This window comes from Gopherus flavomarginatus, chromosome 1 (genome assembly GCF_025201925.1).
Source record: "Gopherus flavomarginatus isolate rGopFla2 chromosome 1, rGopFla2.mat.asm, whole genome shotgun sequence".
In the NCBI taxonomy this organism is placed as follows: Eukaryota; Metazoa; Chordata; order Testudines; family Testudinidae; genus Gopherus; species Gopherus flavomarginatus.
Window position 1 is genome coordinate 101,426,456 of NC_066617.1, and position 19,609 is coordinate 101,446,064.

General features: G+C 44.0%; 1 protein-coding gene across 21 annotated transcripts in view; it reads left to right on the plus strand.

Annotated features, from left to right (window-relative positions):
* The window catches only part of RBFOX2 (RNA binding fox-1 homolog 2), a 263,059-nt gene that overhangs the window by 209,849 nt on the left and 33,601 nt on the right, over positions 1-19,609 (plus strand). For all 21 annotated transcript variants that reach the window (XM_050926928.1, XM_050926787.1, XM_050926909.1 and 18 more), the window contains one exon: positions 10,322-10,375. In XM_050926928.1, the coding sequence (XP_050782885.1) occupies positions 10,322-10,375 (54 nt within the window). The remainder of the gene's footprint in view (positions 1-10,321; positions 10,376-19,609) is intronic.

Below are 19,609 nucleotides of genomic sequence, written 5' to 3' on the forward strand. Positions count from 1 at the left end.
CACAGGCTGGGGAGCTAAGTCAGTCTAAGTTAAACAGCTTCAGCTACGAAAATAGCGTAGCTGAAGTCAACGTACTTAGAGCTACTTACGGCCGTGTCTTCACTGCGGTAGGTTGGCTGCTGACGCTCCCCCGTCGACTCCACCAACGCTTCTCGCTCCGGTGGAGTACCGGAGTCAACGGGAGAGCGCTCAATCGACCCCCACTGGATCGATCGCTCTGGAGGTAAGTGTAGACATGCCCTTTAGTCTTGAGAAAAGAAGACAGAGGGGAGGGGCCTGATAAGTCTTCAAATATGTTAAAAGCTGCTAGAAAAAGGATTGTGATCAATTGTTCTCCATGTCCACAGAAGGTAAGACAAGAAGCAATGGGCTTAATCATCAGCAAGGGAGATTTAGATTAGATATTAGGAAAAACTTTCTAACTAGAAGGACAGTTAAGTTCTGGAGCAAGCTTACAGGGGAGGTTGTGGAATCCCCATCACTAGGTTTTTTAAAAAGGCTGGGCAAATACTTGTCAGGGATGATTTACTTTCCCCTGCCACAGTGCAGGGGACTGGACTGATGACTTCTCAAGGTCCCTTCCAGTCATACATTTCTATTATTCTGGTTTGTGTGTCATTAGCAATTACAATACTGTTAATCTCTGAAATTCATGGATTTTTAATTAACAATGGTTTAAATGAGAGCAGAAGTGGGCTCTCAGTTCACATGTTGGACAGTGTGAAGTGAATGAAATGTGCAATAATATTAAAACAACCAGCATTGGTCTCCAACTCTGCTGATTCGTAGGAGCTGGGAGTGCTGTGCACTGTGGAAGATCAGGGTTAGTCCTCTTCTCTTGTGCCAGGGTGGGAGTAGGCACTGTGAGAGACCTGGTTTTGAGTTCCAGGCAGTTAATGTAGTAGATTGCAGCACAATCCACTGCTATGCAGATAGCTTGGGTTTATTTCTAGTGTGACACACACACACACACACACACACACAGCCCTGGCAGCCTGGGGGTTCAGGAGCCTCTATCCTCTGAGTCAACTATTCAGGCTCATCACCATTGTGTCTGAGCACCTAAGATTATCATCTGCATTTTACTAATGGGGAAACTGAGGCACAATGAATAACCACACTTCTATTTTATGAGGTTTCTTCCAGAAGGCACATTGTAACTGCTGGGTACTTGCAGTAGGGATTTTCTATCCTTCACTGAGGCCCAGGTAATGCCATGTTATGTTACATGGAGGAAAAACAAATGTTTTACTTGTTAATTTTCATTCTCCGCCAAGTGATTTGGTGCTTTAAAGTTACTTGACTTAGATCAGCGGTAACAACAGCTAGAGAGCCAGCTCAGTGGCATGGATTTAAGGGGAGAATTGTGATGAGTAAATCTCAGTGCCGGTGTGCTCAGCATATCTGTATGTCCAGCGAGAAAGGTATGAGCTTTTCAAGAGTGGTCTATCAGAACTGTATCTTCTGAGCACAAATTCAGTTACATGCCATTTTTCAGCACAGAGAAACTTCAGCTTTGCCAGAGAAACAATCAGTGACTCCTCTCTGCTCCCTTTTCCCCTGTCAGTGCTGCTTCTCTTAACACATTCATAACCTGGAGCAGTAATATGGAGCTTCCTGAGCACCCCCTCACTCCCACCCTTCACAGGAAGCGGGAGGCTTTTCCTTAGGTGACTCATATTGAAACAAACCTTCTGTCTCCTTCAAGGGACTCATGATTGTTTGAGTTTTCAGCTGTGGGTGATTGCAAGCCTCCTTCTCCTCCCTGCCCCTTTTGTGTGTCAGGTCTGATCTCCTCAATCTGTGAGAGACTCAAAGCCCTTGCCTCGAGTGGTTTTCCAAAAATACTGTGCAAAGGATGAAATCGGGTAGACAGCACTGAAAGGGGGAAAGGAGTGAAAGTGATGGTGAGGAAGCAGTCCCTCAAGGATAGAATGGCAACCCAGAGGTCAGCTCTGTCCCCAGGCATGAAGCATCAGCTAATGTTTTCGTGCAGACTGGAACAGACATAGAAATGAACCTCAGTGGTGATGTGTGGGTGGGGAAAAACATTTAACCCTTTCCAAACTACTGTAATTAATGAAAGCTAGGGATCTAGGGATTTCCTGTCAGAGTCAGCCTTTAGAGCATCTCATTGTAAAGTGCCAGCATGTACTGGAAATGGAGAGCCAGCCCCCTTGTGATACCTGAGCACATTTTTAACAACTCTAATGTGGTTTCCATTCAAGCCCTCACTTCCTGCCTGCTGTCCCTCCTATCTCAGAAAACTGCATTCTTGATAGTCATTACCTTTGCCAGGAGAGGGTGTGAGTTGCAGACCCTGATGACTTGGCCTCCTTACACACAGTTTTCCAGGGACAAGGTTACACTTTGGCCATACCTGAAGTTTGTATTCAAGATGGTGTCTCAGTTTCACTTGAACCAGGTGGTATATTTGCCTGTATTTTCTCCTAAGCTGCATTCCTCCTCGGAAGAGCAATGCCTCCGTACGCTGGATGTCAGACTCTCTCTAGCTTTCTATCTGAACAGGACGGAACAGTTTTGTGCTTTGCCTCGCCTGTTTCTTATCGTATGTGGACCGCATGAAGGGCACAAGCAGTCACTGTGCAGACCATCTCTGGATGGATAAACATCTTGCATCAATACTGCATACAATAAAGTGTCAGCTTCACCTCCTTAACAGATACAGGTGCATTTGACGACAGCACAGGCAACATCGTGACATTCCTCAATGACATGTCCATATTGGACATTTGTAGGGCGACCACAGAGTCGTTCATGCATACTTCTACAGACCATTATGTGATCACCGCTTCTTCCAGAGTGGACACTAATATCAGAAGAGGGGTCCTGCAATCTTTGTTCAGATAGACTCCAAGCTGAGCCTCTGGTTGGGTGTGCTGCTGACTAGTCACCTTCTTGGAATACACATCTGCATCTACTTGAAGAAGAAGAAATGGTTGCTTACTATAACTGGTTCTTCAAGGTGTGATGCAGAAGTGTATTCCACAACCCACCTGCCATCCCTTCTGCATCAGAGTCTTTCACTGGACATTTGATAAGAAAGGACTGAGGTGGGTTGGGGAGTGCGTGCTGCCGCTCTACAGGCACTGCTAGGCAAAAGTCTCTGGCTCCAACGCACGCATATACCTACTTGGAATACACGTCTGCATCACCTCTCGAAGAACCACAGTTGCAGTAAGGTAACCATTTCTTCTTTTCCATAAATGACCCTAAATCCACACCTAGTATGGTGAACATTTTTGGTGTTCACAACTGGTGAAGATAGGAGTCTTACTTCTGCTGAGTGCAGTTCAGTGGGGAAACAATATGACAGAGAAAACTAAACTATAGGTCTTGATTCAGTGAGGAATGCAGGAGCTGAAAACAAAGAAAAGTATAGCTGCTGTCCAAGGGCCTTTCATCTTCTTGCTCTGCATGCATTAGACATCGTTATGGAAGGGCCCCATAATGAGAGCGGCAGCACGCACTCCCCAACCCACCTCAGTCCTTTCTTATCTTTAGGATGTCAAGACACTGTTATCTTCTTCCCCACCCTGGACATGCTCCTTGTACTTGACTCTAGTACCACATTCTCAGATATAGATGTAAGGAGGTATAATAAAAGCTGTGACATGCACTAGTACTGGTAGAGACTGCTCTTTATTCCCTGGTCCTAAGGGTCAGGGTGGCAGAAAGTCATGTGGTGGGAGGGGAATGGTGAGTGTCTGCCGATTCTAGTGGTTACTGTTACAGGAGGCACTGGCATTATCTTGACACCTTGCATCCAGGGCTGGCTTTATGAACTGCGGGGCCTGATTGGAATACTCGGCGGTGGTCCGGGGCTTCGGAGGCATTTCAGCGGCAGAGCGTCCTCTCCAAGTCTTCCGCTGCACCAAAGGACCCCCAGCCGCCGAAGACCCCCAGAGCAGGGCCCCCTCAGGTGCGGGCGCAGGGCCTTCTTCAGCGCGGGGCCTGATTCCGGGGAATTGGCGTAAAGCCGGCCCTGCTTGCATCAATAATATGCTTTCGATAATGTCGTTTAACTGGGAACTGTGTTCAGCTCTGCTTGAGCAACCCTAGAAGTAAAACTCTAGCACTAGAAGCGTCTGTCCTAAGCTAATGGTAGCAGTACATCTGTCAATAACTTTTGTGCTGCTTTCCTGCTTGGGGACATAGTTTCTGGCGCACAAAAATTGTGTCTGCATACTTGAATGCATAGGGACTTGTGTGGTATTATTCTAGTGGAAGGTAGTGGTGACTGTCAGTTGTCAGGCTGTGACATCTTTGAGGCTTTTATTTAAGTTGCAGGGAAAGTCTACACTAAAGTCTATATGAAACTAGGTGAACCTGTAACGTCTGAAATCCAGTTACATATGGATTCTGTCCACAGGTGCCACTGCAATCAAACTGTGATTCTACTTACCCTGGTTCTAAGCAATCATCTGTATAACTCACTCTCTCTTGTAGTGCAAGAGCTCTTTATCTCACTGGCAGGTTTCAGGCTGCTGGGGTTACCAAGAAACAGTATTTTTATATGACGTTTCCTGTCTCTCTGGTTGCATACTGTCTATGTGGCTTCCTTCTTTGGATCTAGCCTATTAGAAAACTTCCAGGTTCTGCTGAGCAAGAGGTTTGCCCTGGCATGGCTAGTTGAAGGTAATCTACTGTCTTCATGCCTTCTGGGTGGGAAACAAGACAGAAAGACACACCCACCTTTCCCCACAGGTGTGTAAGCTGCAAGCCAGAAGAGGAATAGGAGTTGTAGTCCCAACTGGCTGCTGTTAATATGGCTGTGCTCTGTACAGGCCGTATTATTAGCCAAAGCCTCATTGTGCTACCATAGGGTGGCTTACACCTTAAAGGCTAGAGGACTGGGGTCAGCCGATCCTGATTACTAAAGAAGCATACCTGAGCAGGAATCACTTGATTTCCCTATAAGAGCAGAAGGAAGCTGCAGAGAGTATTCTCAGGAGAAGAGAGGCTGCTGGGAGCAAATAGGCTTCAGCAGAGAAACCTGAAACTTGGAAAGGCCTTGGAGAATGGATGGACTTGAAAACTTTATTATGAATGTTTAAGTTGTTAAAACAGAACCTGGTAGGGGATGGGAATGGATGGAAGTGTTTGAATTATTGAGGAAGTCCCCTGAAAGGGGAAAATGAGGCAAGGGACTGCTTGTAGGGCCATTCTGAGGCTGAGAGGGGGCACCCAGGAGAAGGTCACTAGTTGACAACTTTAAAAAAAATATGACGGGGGAATTGGTAACAACTCCTATAGTTAAATTGCCTAATATTTTCCGTTATAAAAAACTCACTCACTCTTCCATTGTTTATAGAAAGCTGTTGATATCTGGCAGGAGGAACACTCTCCAGCTACAGAAATGTCCTTTCTGTATCCTGTGAGATGTTATTCAACCTTTTGCTGAGATATAAATTATTAAAATTCACCATTTCACTTCTCTGCTTTTCATTCCTCAGGATAATTTTGACAGCATGAAAAAAACGAAACACATGAACATCGTAAGGTTGGGCTCATGACACTGCCACAGCAGCAAGAAGACACTAGTGGGAAGAGTGGGGTAGAAGAGCCAGGCTGGGCTCCCCGGAGCCAGCTCATGGTCCCAATGGCTCATACCCTTCTCTGGAGGCACCACATGAAACAGGAAGTAGCTAGGCTCTTTTCTCCTCTCCCTCCACCAGTACAGCATCTGGCCCCAGGTACACAGTGGGGCTGGAGCTCCTCCAACTTCCCACAGAGGAAGGAGAAAAAGACAGACCAGGTTCCCTCCAGCCCAGCAGCCAATCCCCTGACCTCTGGAGATACAGTGAGCAGGCATTCCCCACCATTCCTAAGTGGGAAAGAGAGGAGCAGGCCAGGCTGGAATACCCAGTGCTTGACCTAGCAGTCCATCCTCCCTCTGGGAGAACAGCCTTCTGCTGCTGCCAACTAATGCAGTTAGGCCTCTAGTTCAAGTGGTAGCAGTCTGTGCTGTACTGCTGAATGTTCAAGGTTGAACCCTGCTGATGGTGCATAATGGGGCGTAGTTACAGTTGCACAGAACATTATTTGTTTTTACCTTTTTCCGTTTAAAAAATCAAGAACATTATTATGTTTAAAAAAAACTCTTGAGAAAGTAATTTAGGTTGCAAAATGAAGCACTTCAAAATTAGGAAATCCCAGATTTGTGGTTGCTCACACAACTTTAATTCTGCTCCCTTCTGTTATGCATTATGCCAGTCTTTAATTACATGATCACATATATTTTCCCCACAGGGCACCTGCCCCATTCAGTACACAAGATGGATACACAGGGGGACAGAATTAAGTTTGAGTGGGCAACCATAAATCTGGCATTTCCTGTCGTACTTGACTCTGCAACCCAAGTAATGTTCTTTTGTGTGTGTTTTATGTACGTGTATATTATGGGCAACCTTAATAGGTGTCACTACCATCTTCACCTAACACTTGTGGTATAAGACCCTGTTTTCAATTGCTTATAACTTTGCAAAATTTTTGCCATGTAGGCTGAAATTTTCCATCCTGGGTAACTGCCTGATTTTTTGTGAAAGTTTCAGCTAAAATAGTGTAGTTGTTTCCGAAAATGAGATTCAGGAAAAATATGTTGTATTGCCCATGTTAAAAAAATCTTACAACCATTTTGTTGTATATCTGGAGCAGGGACTTGAAATTTGGCAGGGGATGTTACGCAAGTATCAGGGATTTGTCTTTTGCCATCCTCATGAAAATCCTCCCAACCTGGGCCAAGTTATAGGCCTCTGGAAATTGCAGTTTATGCAAGCTCAGTAAGCACTTGTTAGCTGCTGGCAGATAAATTTTCTGAAGATTCCATCTATTCTGGGCATGCTCCATCCCAGGATTGCAGCAGCTGAGCTGCAGTTCTCTTTCAATTGCTCCTCCTAGCTTCCAGGAGCCAGTAGTGCTGTTCTTTGTCCTCCCTCTGCCACCCCTGCCCCAGTGTCCAGGAGGAAGAAACAGCCTGACTGGAATGCAGAGGGTTGAAGAGGAGTTTGGGGGGAGTGAAGTGGGGGAGGGAGCCATAGGGTGAGGGTGTATAGGGAAAGGCATGGAGGAGGGTAGGATCAAGGGGCATGGATGGGTGCAGAGTGGGGTAGGGGCATAAACTAGGGGTGAAGATGGGGGCAGAAGTGTTTATAGCTATTTAGCATATGCTTCCCTCCAGAACTTGAAATTTGAACCCCGGCTACCCCTGATTCATTTCTTTGCTGTCAATAAATAGTTGTGAAACCCTCTGCCAAAGCATATATCTCATCTTTCTTCTGATTAATTATAGGGTGACCAGGTGTCTGGTGTTCGACCGGAACAGCTGGTCGAAAAGGGACTCTGATGGCTCCAGTCAGCACTGCCAACTGGGCCGTTAAAAGTCTGGTTGGTGATTCTGCGGCGTTAAGGCAGGCTAGTTCCTACCTGTCCTGGCTGGCACCACGCTGCGTCCCAGTAGTGGCCAGGAAGTCCAGCTCCTAGGTGGGGGGGCATGGGGCTCCGCGCACTGCCCCCGCCCTGAACACTGGCTTTGCATTCCCATTGGCCGGGAACTGGCCAATGGAAGCTGGAGGGGGGAGGGGCGGTGCCTGCAGGTGAGAGCTGCACGTGGAGCCTCCTGGCCCCTCTGCCTAGGAGCTGGAACTGCTGACTGCTTCCAGGGGGAGTGCACAGTGCAGTGCCAGGACAGGCAGGCAGCCTGCCTTAGCCCCCATGCTACGCTGTTAACTGCGAGCCACTGGAGGTAAACCTAAGCCCCCAGCCCTGAGATCCCCCAAACCCAGAGGCCTCTCCTGCAGCTCAAACCCCCAGCCCAAGCCCAGAGCCCTCACCTCCCTTCCCCAGCCCAGAGCCCCCTCCCACAACCGGAACTCCTCATCCCCAGCCCAACCCCAGAGCCCTCACCCCCTCCTGCACCCCAACCCTCTGCCTCAACCCACAGCCCCTCCTGCACGCCAACTCTCTCACACGCCAACTCTCTCAGGCTCACCCCCCAGCCCCCTTCCGCACCCTTAACCCCTCATTTCTTGCCCCACCCTGGAGCCCACACCCCCAGTTAGAATCCTCACCCCCTCCTACACCCAAACCCCCTGCCCAGTGAAACCCCCAATGAAAGTGAGTGAGGGTGGGTGAGAGCAAGCCACTGAGGGAGGAGGAATGTAGTGTGCTGGGGCGGGGCCTTGGGGAAAGGGTGGGACTAGGATGCTCAGTTTTGTGCAACTAGAAAGTTGGCAACCCTAATTAATTACACATTTTTCCAAAGCACCCCTGCCTTATTCAGTGCTCAAAATGGTGGACATTGCCCAATGAATGGGGAGTTACGAAATATTTTTCTTTGTTTTCCTCAGTGTGTAGCCCTAAGTCTTATTTAACACACATCCAAACTTTGCACTGAATACAAAATTAATTTCCTCATGCCCATTCCTATTGTGAATTCACCATAGTATCTACATGTTTCACAAACATTAATGAATTTATCTACACAACACCCTTGTAGAGTGAAGTTATGGTGTTATCCCCATTTTACAGATGGGAAACTGGCACACACAGAGAGAAAGGTCTAAAATTGTCAGAAATATCCACTAATTTCGTGTGCACAAGTTGAGACTCCTAAGGCCTGATTTTTAAAGGTATTTGGCATTTTTACATCACTTTATATGTTCAAAGCACAGCTCTAATCACCTTCATTTGCTGTTGTGAGTTCTCAACACTTCTGCAAATCAGTCCCCAGGTCTCTCAAATTGGGTACAAAGAAAATTCACTAGATACTTTCCAACTTTGCAATAAATGAGATGGATCCTATAGACAACAGACTCAATAACTACCATGCTGAATGAGGCGAGGGTCCTGTGGAAGAAACAGTGAGAGATCACATAATTGGACTGAATCATAATGCATATGCACAAGGGGGTTGAATTAAAGTTATACAGGAAATCTTAGTTCTGGCATTTCTTAACTTTTGAGTGACTGATTTTTCAAAGGTAACTTTTTATGGCATTTTTTGAATGTATTATGGTTATTCAGGTGAATTTTTGAATATAATATATAGTTAATGTAAGGACCCTGGAATGACTGTAATTGTTAGAGTTACTTAATATGCCAAAACATTATATTCAGAAGTGAGTTCGGATGTTTTTGTTTTTATTGCATTTTTGGAGTTTGTATTTTGGTTGCTCTGAGCTGTCCCTTAAAGGACGAGATGGGGAGAGCATTTTTACTGTCATGCGTGTTTGAAAGCATTGTGTAAGAGGTATTACTGTATCCGCACAGTGGAGGATCCAGCCTTTGTATGTTTCTGGGAGGTCAGATATTGATTTAACTTTTCAGAAAGCAAGCCTCATTCTAGAAGTGTAACATTAGTATTTCTGGAGGACTGGATGCCTTAGGGCTTTGCTAATGAGCTACAGTGCATTTCCTCTGGAGGTCATCGGTGAGTGTGTGCAAATATAATTTGGTGCACCCCAGTTCCAACTCCTGCAACACACTTATCGTTATCATTTGTACTGGTTAGCAAGATCTTCGGGTCAGAGGCTGTCCTGAGTTGTGAGTCTGTACAGCGCCGCCCTGATCTCAGGTGAGCCCTCTGGAGAGAGCTCCTGCTGCAGGGGTGAAAATCATGTTACTCGTGATAAATGTGCGAGCGTTAGCATTAGCAACACTGATGGTCTCACACACATGCCTCGAGGGTGGGTGTGGGAGTTAAAAACACGATTTAATCTTTTCCAAAATTTCTAGCCAAGCTCATTATTTCCTACGGTTTTACTCATGACTATTGAACATTTTCTGGTTGCCAAACCTGAAAATAGCTAAGAGTTTAGGGAAGTTCCTATCTGTCTTATGCAGGGAGATGATTCCCAAGAATAGGAGTCCTGTGTGATTATCCTCTTCAGAGAAGTAGGATTACAATTCACTTTCTCTTTGTCACAGCCCTTTCAGGAGGCAGATAGCATGATGTGACTGCATTTGGGAGGTGTCGCCAATCTGAGAGGAAACAGTAGAATGAGGGAGGAGAGAGAGTGTTGAAAATATGAGTGAGGACAAGACCTAAACCTGTTCTGGAAATACAGTCTGAGAGAAGAGAAAAGTCAAGTCAAACCAATGGGTCTGTGACCAAGGGAGAGTCTGAAGTTCCCCAGCGAAGTGGGGCAGCTCTAGGGTTGTCACTGGGATCTAGTGCTCTCACTTGAGTCAGAAATGGAAGGATTCCCGCCTCCCTTCTTTCATATGTAAAGAGGACAAAAATAAATAGAGTGGAAGTGGCTAGCAAGGAATAAATCTTTCTTCTCTTGTCTCTCTGCAGCAGTTTGGCAAAATCCTTGATGTAGAGATAATCTTTAATGAGCGTGGCTCCAAGGTAAGTCCTGTTTCTATATCCAGTTTCTCTTGTTGTTTTGATCACACAGAGAAAGAGGCAGTTCGTTGCCTAGATAATATGCTCTGCAGAGATCAGGAGGACCTGGTGTGGTGGGGGGGAATGAAGAAGCTACTTCTAGGTCTCTCTCCTGCTCCCTCTAACTCCAGAATCCAAGCATGGCCAGTTCTGGGCAGCACATCCAAATGCTCCCAAACATTCCTCTCTCTAATGAGAGATCAGGTTCCCCAATGCTGTGATGGAGGAGGGAGTCATTTGAACCCTCTTAGCAGCAGTTTTCACTGCAGAGCAATGTGATGTTCTCTGGGGAAGGCAAGACAAGGTGACACTACGTGTTATTTATTGATATCCATAAAGCGGTTTTTATTACATAAAAAAGTGCTTATTTAGAGTAAGTGGAATATCTCACATATGCAAGGAATTTTTTCCTCGCCTTTGAAAACTTAATAGACTATTGTGAGAAATACTGGCCTTCCTTGACAGAGACATCTGCTACTTAAATTAAGCACCCACAATTTCCCCCAGTATGAACTCTTCCCCATTGAATTTCTATTTGCGCAGCTATTTTCACCTTTAAGAGGCATCAAAAGGGAGGTTTTGTTCAGCATTGATGCTAATTTACCTCTCTGGAGTCCAGGCTTCAAATGCTGCTCAGGTCAAATGTAGTGAATTTCAGTGATCTCTGTCCTAACTGGCAGTTGGGTCTCATCTCATAACCAAGATCATCACAATGACAAATTGATATGATTCTCTCTCTGCCCAGGAGGTCCAGCACTGGAATAGCAGGGAGTGTTGCAGGTCAGGATCAAGGTGCATTGGCAGAGCTCTGTGGGGGAAGCTTGCACAGTGCATGTCTATACTATGCTTGACTTAATCAGTGCTACGATTCCCATTTTCAATTAAAAATGAAAATTTCCTCTCTCACACGAGATTTTGAAGATGCAAGCCAGCTAAGCGGTTTATATTTTAAAATCCCTGCCTTTCCCTTGGGTTTGAAGTTCACAGCACTATGCAGCCCCACTGCTCCTTCAGTGATATACTGATATACAAGGTTCTCTACAAATTCTCACCGGTGTTCCCTAAATTACATTTTAAAATTCCTTAATATTTCCATGCATTCTCTGGAATCCAAGCAAGGGGTTGTTTTATGTCTAAAAGAACCAAGATTCACTTCCCACTCCTGACAGCACATCCCTCCACCCATTTTTGCCCATTGTGTGTGTTTTATAATCCAATCTGCGTAAATAGGTTTCTGGATAGTTTAGTTTGAGAGTTTTCTTTCTCTTTATAAATACAGTAAACCCGACATGCTTTTACCAGAAACATTCAGCTGTGGCAGAATCTGTAAATATTTATTCTGCTCTGCACAGTTTTCTGATGTTCGTAGGGCAGAGCTGTCTGTGAATTAGCCTTGATTTTAGTAATTTCTCTTGGGCGTTGTGAACAGCCTCTAGCAAAATCTCTGCTTTTTCTGAAAGTAATCACTAAAGAAAAAATAAAACCAACTGACCTGTCAAAAAACTGTGGAGCTATATACCTCTTCCCCACAGTATTTGTGCTTTACAGTTCTGTGTGCTTTTCCACTTCCATACACACCCAGCCTCCTCCCCCAGCCCTGCATTAAACACCCACACCTGGCCTTTCCCATTTCAGGGATATTAACATGGAGGATTTTCTGTGAAGCCTTGAATTCTGATTATGAACATTAGCTGTGCAAGAAGATAATTTAAGGCCAAGGCTCCTGGTTTTTGGTTAAAACAAAAAACATGTTTGCTGAAGAGTCTTTTGCAGAATTTTGCCCTGGATTCTTAGTAAATATTTTTAAAATGAAAACAACCCAAAGACATAATATTCTGGATGTCCAGTTTCCTATTGCTGCTTGTCAACTTCATAGCAATGAGTAGTTGCAAAACTGATGCTTGCTGTTTCAGAGATGGGGAGCAGCTTGAATGTAACCCAGAATACACCCAGAGAATATTTGTTCATGATATTTTGCATCCTGCTGTACCCAAAGTAATTATAATTGTTTTTAAAAATGCCAAAATTATTCCTACTTAGTATGAAAATGGGAAGCCCAAGTGTTACTGAGTGGGGTATAGCTGCATGAACCACCTGGTATTCACACTATAACGTAAAAACAACAGTTTGGTGACCTGATGGTGAAGCAAAGGAAATGGATCTTTCTGGAGGCCCCTTATTCACTCTTGGGTTCTCCCCCCCCACCCCACCCCCACCTCCAAAATAAAAATTGAAATAAATTTAAGATCTGAATGCATTTCTCCTGCCCTGTGGTTTCCTTTGAAATCTAATTATATGAAACCTCTCTCTTCTCCTCCTCCTCTCTCTTGGGAATCTGAAAGCAGATGCTCTTGCTGCCTGCCTTGTGCTGTGTTCTCAATGCTCCGCTCCCTTTCCCAGAGTTCCTAGAGGGTGTAGTTTGTATGTGTGTTTGGTAAATATTTAAAGTATAAAGGTAAATCCCAAATTCCCCTGGTTTTGCCCCCATCCAGTATGCGATGGGAAACTCTTCCATGGTCTGAGGAGCTTTTTGTCCCTACCTAATGGTGGCAGAGGTTCTCTGCCAGAAATTGCTCCAAGGCTGGTAAATGTAGGGATTTGAGAAAATGTGCAAGTTATAGCCTTCCTTTTGGATCCACCTGAGATGAACTGATAACTTTTCTTTCTGCATCGTTAATTCACTTAGATGGGTGATGTTCTTTTTTTACATTCTGAGAGGAATTGTACCCAACAGGGCAAATGATTGTGGCCCCTGAACACCTGAGAAATATGCTAACTGAGTCATGTTACATCACAACAACTGAATTGTGTTACTCGTCTTGGAAAATTGCATTGTTGACTTTCTGAAGTGTGGGGGCGGGGTGAATTAGTTCCAAGTCATGTGGTGGTTTCACCTAATCACGTTATTTGGATTCCAAACTAATCAGAGTGCTCCTCTGATTGGGACTATTTAAAATGACACTGTTGCCCCTGGTGGTCTTTACACCGAGTCTGTGCTGCTCCCCATTCGAAAGCATATATGAATGTTGTAAGGCCTCTTGGTTTTCTTGTAGTTTTCAGCTTGCCTAATAGAATGACTTCAGATTTCCCTTAAATGGGATTCCCCCCCCCCCCCCCCGAAACTAGCTGTTTGTTTTTTATTTCCCTCAGCTTACCATAAAAATTCTAGTTCTGATTCATGTAAATGGTACAACACTCCGATCTCCAATTCACCATGCATTTTAGTGAACCATGGACAGAATACATCCAGAGTAGGTGAGGGTATATGATGCTCCACTTGTTGGAGGAGGCACCTCTTCTAGTAGATGTCCCAACATTGGTACACCAGCTGAACAACTGTGCTTGTTTGCGGAGTTAATGCTATCTGCATGTTAGCTTAACCATAGAATTTTAATTGAGACCTGCTCCCCCCATTTCCTGTTCCCAGAAGCTATAAGGGAACATTACACCAGAAGGAAACATAGTGCTTTTCTCCTCATCAGTCATTCAAGATGCAGCATTCAGAGCTGTGCACTAGTTGATATTAATAACAAAATACGACTGCTTCTGAACCAAGAGTCCTAGCTGCTGATTGGCTGAGGAGGGAATCATTTACAAAAAAATATCAAGAGTTCAGTTTTAGTACAGATCTCACATGCCATTGGTTTCAGAATTATGTAAATGATGTCCCCCGCTTCCTTTCCTGGGGAAAACCCAGACCCATCAAAAAAGAGTTAGCCCAGTGTCCTGAAGAGTGTTCTGAATTTCTTATGGGAGAGAAGGTAGTATCCACAGGAGCAAATCCAGTGGAGCTTAACCCCAAAAGGGATTGTGGCTTGTTGGACAAATATACGTCGATCACATGTATAGAGTTCCACTTTTAGCTGCTAGCTGAGGAACCTTCTGACAATAGTGCACACTACTACAGTGGTGACCTGGGCTACTGGCCACGTATTTGATTACAGGATTCTGGTTCACAGAGAAATTTAATTCACACAGGGCTCCGCTCAGCACCACTCCAGTCCCCTGTGTAGTTGTATGCTTCATTTTAACATTTTGTAAAATTTCATACACGTTCTGTAAATTTTGTTCCGGTCTATTGCAATTCAGACAGAAAACAGGCAGAGGTGGTTAGCAGGCACACTGATACATCCACCCACCCTTTATGGACTTCCTGTACTGAAGGTTGCCATGGCAGTCTGTGCTGCAGCAACGGCATCTCCTACATTCCTGAGATCTAAACCAGAGAAACCAAAAAGGGACGATTAGTTAAAGGGCACTCATGTGCAAACCTCTCTCTCATTTCCTCCGTTATCCCCAAATAAATCCTCTTACTTTCACGTGGTGTTCCAGCACCCAGTCATCACCTCTTCTTTCCCCAAGGACTGAAACACATCTCCTGGAGCCTCACTGCTAGAGGTGGGGATGGGTTACATCACCTCTAAAGACCTTTTTCTGGAACACACCCATCTCAGGATCTTAAGAGGGAAACATGAGTGAAGAAACAATTAGTGCACCTACAAAACAAAGAAAATCAAGCTCCTTAACTCGTGAAGCACCAACATCAGAGTTCATATATTTAAAATCATAATATTGCCCATACTCCAGATGCAGAATTGGTCTGGCAGCAGCAGCAGCCCAAGTGGAAGCTATATCACCCTTGTGATAAGACAAGGAACAGCTTCAAAACACTGGTAGAGTGGACACTCCTCCCTACTATTGCTATGCCCTTGAAAGCTGGGGGCGGGGGTAGGAATCTCATGCTGTTCATACAACTTTTATAGCACAGCATAGTTGCAGAAAGCACACTCCTATTTTGTAAAAATATGGCTGCACACTAGCTTAGGGCTTGCCTAAATAAGAAATTTGCACCCATTTAACTAAAGCTGTAATTTTAAACCTATTTAGTTAAACCAGTGCAAAAGGTGTGTGGACACTCTTATGTTGGTTTAAATCAATTTAAACTAAAGCTAAATCAGTCACTAAAGCTATGTCTGCACTGCAGACCTCACAGCAGTACTGCTGCAGCTGCGCCAGTGTAAGGTCTCCTGTGTAGCCGCTCTATGCCGGCAGGAGAGGGCTCTCCCGCTTGCATAATTAAGCTACCCCTAACGAGGGGTGGTAGCAGTGGCAGCGGGAGAGCGTCTCCCACTGACATAGCGCTGACTGACGAAGGTTTAACCGACAAAGTGCCAGTGTAGACATAGTTCATTATTATTTTCTTACTAAACTGAAATAAGTGTGTCCACACAGGTTTGTATTGATTTAACTAAATTGGTTTAAAGACAGACAAGTTAAATCATTGCCACGTTCTTTTGTCAGCATGGTCTTTAGTAATTACGTGGAATGAAAGAGATGTAGCCAAAATCTTTCCCCTTGTTGTCTAGCTACAATTTTAGGCCTTGTCCACACGCAGTCTTGAACCCAGGCAAACCCTGGTGTGCGCACTTTTATTTTGGCTTACCAGTCACTAATTTCAGCTTAGTTTATACCAATTCATAATAATTTGAGACAAACTGAACAAAGTCTGGCATAAAACAAAATAAGAGAGTTCACACCGCCATTTGTGTGCTGGCTTAACTAAATCCATGTAAAATCACACCTAACTGCAACTCTGCTTGTAGACAAGCCCTTAGTTTGATTTCCCTTACTGACCAAAAGTTCTACCGTTCTCCTCCTGCAGGATTTGGGGAATGTGTGTTCACTCTTTAAACAGTGGGTGCTTGTTTCTGAATCTCCTGCTCTGCTGCTGTTGGTGCATTCCAATCACTCATCTCAGGTGGATTATGGAGGAAGGTGGAAGGTCCCCTAATCTCTCCTAAAACCTTGGAAGCAGGCAGCCTGAACTGCTGGACTTTCCTGGCCATGTCTCTATGCTTCTGTGTCTTGACTGTGTCTATAAAGAGGGTTTATTTTCAGAAAAAACAACTTATTTTTGGTAAAAAAATTATTTTTGAATGTAGCAGCAAATTAAGGAAATGCCCTTCAGAGGCTTTGTGTTCTAGCAACACAAGACAAAGATACTGCTGCTCAGGTGAATGTTCTAAGCACAGTGGAAAACAAAGAGTTAACAATGCATGGATTTCAAGGGACTGGTTTAGTTTCCTTTGGTTTTTATTTTGTTTTTTGTTGTTTTATTGTTTTGTTTTGTTTTAATTTCTGTGTTCTGGCCACACCCAGGAGAACCGTCTGCTTTTGATTTCTCCCTTTACGGTCACATGGTAAATTTTCTTTCTCATTCTTCAGAGATGGAAACGTTCAAAGACTGTATATCTCTATCTATCTATTTTTTTACACCACTCATCCTGTTGCTTGTTATTTATTGCGGAATCTGAGGCCAGACTAAAAGGGTGACAGTTACTCGGTCTCTTCAGGGCCCTCAAACAAGCCTTTGGGAAAAGAGAGAGGGGTGCTGTTGGGCTGCAGATTGCTCTAAGGTTGCAGAGAGGTTTCTTTGGGGGTACCCAGTACTGTCGAAGCTTGATCTTATTTCCTGCTGACGGTTGAGCTACTGGCAAGGTTGATGTTGGAAAGTCCTATTAAACTTAGTCTACCTGTAATATTTAGAAAACCCTAGATCTCTCTTGACCCAGGCCTGCATGCTCCCTGGATCTGACCCTCTGCCTGCAGAGGTAAGGAGAGACTTTGCCCATTGTGGATCCACGTTCGCAAATATTTTTTGCTTGAAACAAGTATTGTTTTGTAAAGCAGGCAGTCTTGGGTGTGAGTAGAAATTATCGGGGGGCAGGGAGAAGACTGTTATAAATGAATGTGGGTACAAAATAATCTCCATTCTTTTATAGGTCATCTTTTTAAAAAAAATTTTAAAAAATCACTGTTGTGCCTTTTTTCTCCCACATGGAAATTTTTAAAACAAATGAAGAAAATGAAAATTCTGCCTTTTTTGTTTTTGTTTTTGTTGTTGTTTTTTAAACCTTAGAAATAGCAGTAATGTCAGGGCTAGTCTGGTCTACTTTTACTGGGGTAGCAGTTGTAGGCAGTGTTGTTGTAGCCGTGTTGGTCCCAGGTATTAGAGAGAGAAGGTGGGTGAGGTATTATCTTTTATTGGACCAACAGAAGTTGCTTGTGGAGTACTGGTTGGAAGGCTCAGATGCACATTATGTATTCTCATACTTTAATGCAGAGTGCATAGGTGTTGAATCTTTAACATCAGCCATACTCCAAAGTGTTAATTGCGTATTAGAATTAAATAAATGTCAACAGAGGGATACAGTCTGAGGGCTTGTCTATACATAAACTGGAACCAAAATAACTAAATCAATTTTAATTCATACCTTTCATTATTTTGGTGCAAGTCTGTGTGTGGGCATTCATTTTGGAATGAGTGCCCCAGTTTGATATTAGTTGTTGATTTCAAATTTTTTTTATTTAAGTTCATTTGAAATAGGGACTCTTATTCCAAAAATAAGTGTCTCCACATAGATTTACACTGTCTAGAATAGTGTGAAGTAAGACCAATATAGTTCCAGTTTGGTTCCAGTTTGTGTATAGACAAGCCCTAAAAATCTCTTTTCCTCGGTTGCTCAGTTTTATGTCATTTGTGATGTCAGAATTTCTTTAATTCTCTTCTCTCCATAAACTCTTCCAGGACAGATAATTACTGATGTTTTAAATGAAAAAGCAAGTTTTTATTTTTAATTTTTTTACAAGAAATTTTCAGGGTGCCTTTATACACCATAAAGAAGCAAAGAGGGGCCAACCATAACTTTTCCACCTTCACAGGTTGCCTTTTAAGGCAACCTATGGTCTATCCTCCTTTGGCAGCAAGCTCAGCTCCAGCATGTCTGAGCCAAGGTTCAAGAGGGTTTTATCAATTCAGACTAGTTTGTCATCCCTGATTCTGCCTACCATGTGGTGCAAATTTTAATTCATTTCAGCAACACACTTTCAAACTGCTTTGAAAAAGGAATCGCATAGTTTGTTTTATTTTTTCAGTAACTGGGAAAATGTGATTGGCTGGAAGTTTCGATTCCTGAAGTAAGAGGAGACATGAGATTCTCTTACAGAAGCCAGAGTTACAATTTAATCATTAGCTACAATTTTTTCTCTTGGTCTTAAAACAAAAAGGCAACTACCACCACCAAAAAAAACCCTGCTTTACAAATGTAAAAGGATTTTGTACTGGAAACCCAATTGTGAAGGATAAGGGCTACTGTGCACAAGGCTACTGGAATAGCAAACAGCTCAAACCTTATAAGGTTCTCATTATAAAACCTTAAAAGGCCCTTGGTAAAATGATGGCCTACTAGCCTTTTGCCATTAAGCCTGTTTAGAAATCAAGATGCTACTACTCCACTTTAGCCTGCCTGTTGAAGACGGGGGCTGCAGAGCCAAGATGCCTTTTCGCTGCAGAGGCATAGTCTTACATCACTCATGTTATCTGGGTCGCTGTTTAGTATAATTGTTTCCATTACATCAAACACAAGCTTTGTTCTCCCTGCTCCCCAGAGTGGTTCCAGCACAGATTACTGTCTGTACACAACTGGTGGTCGTTTTATACCAAGCCACAGCAACTAGGTACCCCTCTCCTGTTCATAAAGGATCTGAAAAGCAATCTGAGGTGAAATTTTCACCTTGGTTCCTGAGCTCAAAATTTTTATATTAAGAATGTCCAAATCATCAGAGCTGTCTGTTAGAATATATCATTTGCTGCTAGTTAAATTCCTAGTTAATTTAGTCTCGTCAGTCCATCCGTGTAACAGTGCAGTTCATTCCCATGGGAGTCAGTGTGATGTCATACACTGCACTGTTTTATGATTGAATGACCCTGCATGAGTGGAGACTTAGGAAAGAGATCCTGTACATGTGTTCCAGGTGGCCTGGGCTAAGTAGGCCTAGGGCTTTGCATGTAAGGAGACATTACAATAGCCCTTGGGCCACCATAGTTACCCTAATAGGCATAGGTGCTGGCTGGAAGTGGTTTCCATCATCTACAGGGTTTAGTTTGGTTCAATGGTTCTCCACGTCCCCACTATGCAAATTGTTCCAGTGCCCCTGCTCAAAGGCCAATGGGAATCCATTCTTCTCCAGCTTCAGAGTTCAAGCCCACCTGGTGGTCCCGCTTGTCTCAACACACAATTGAGAAGAAACCAGGATGCCCTTTTGAAGTAGGAATTGGTGAGATAGTGATCTAGGTATGTAGCTGAGTTAGGAGGGAGGCAGCTGTGGAATAGGGGATGTCAGCTAAATCCTGTCTTG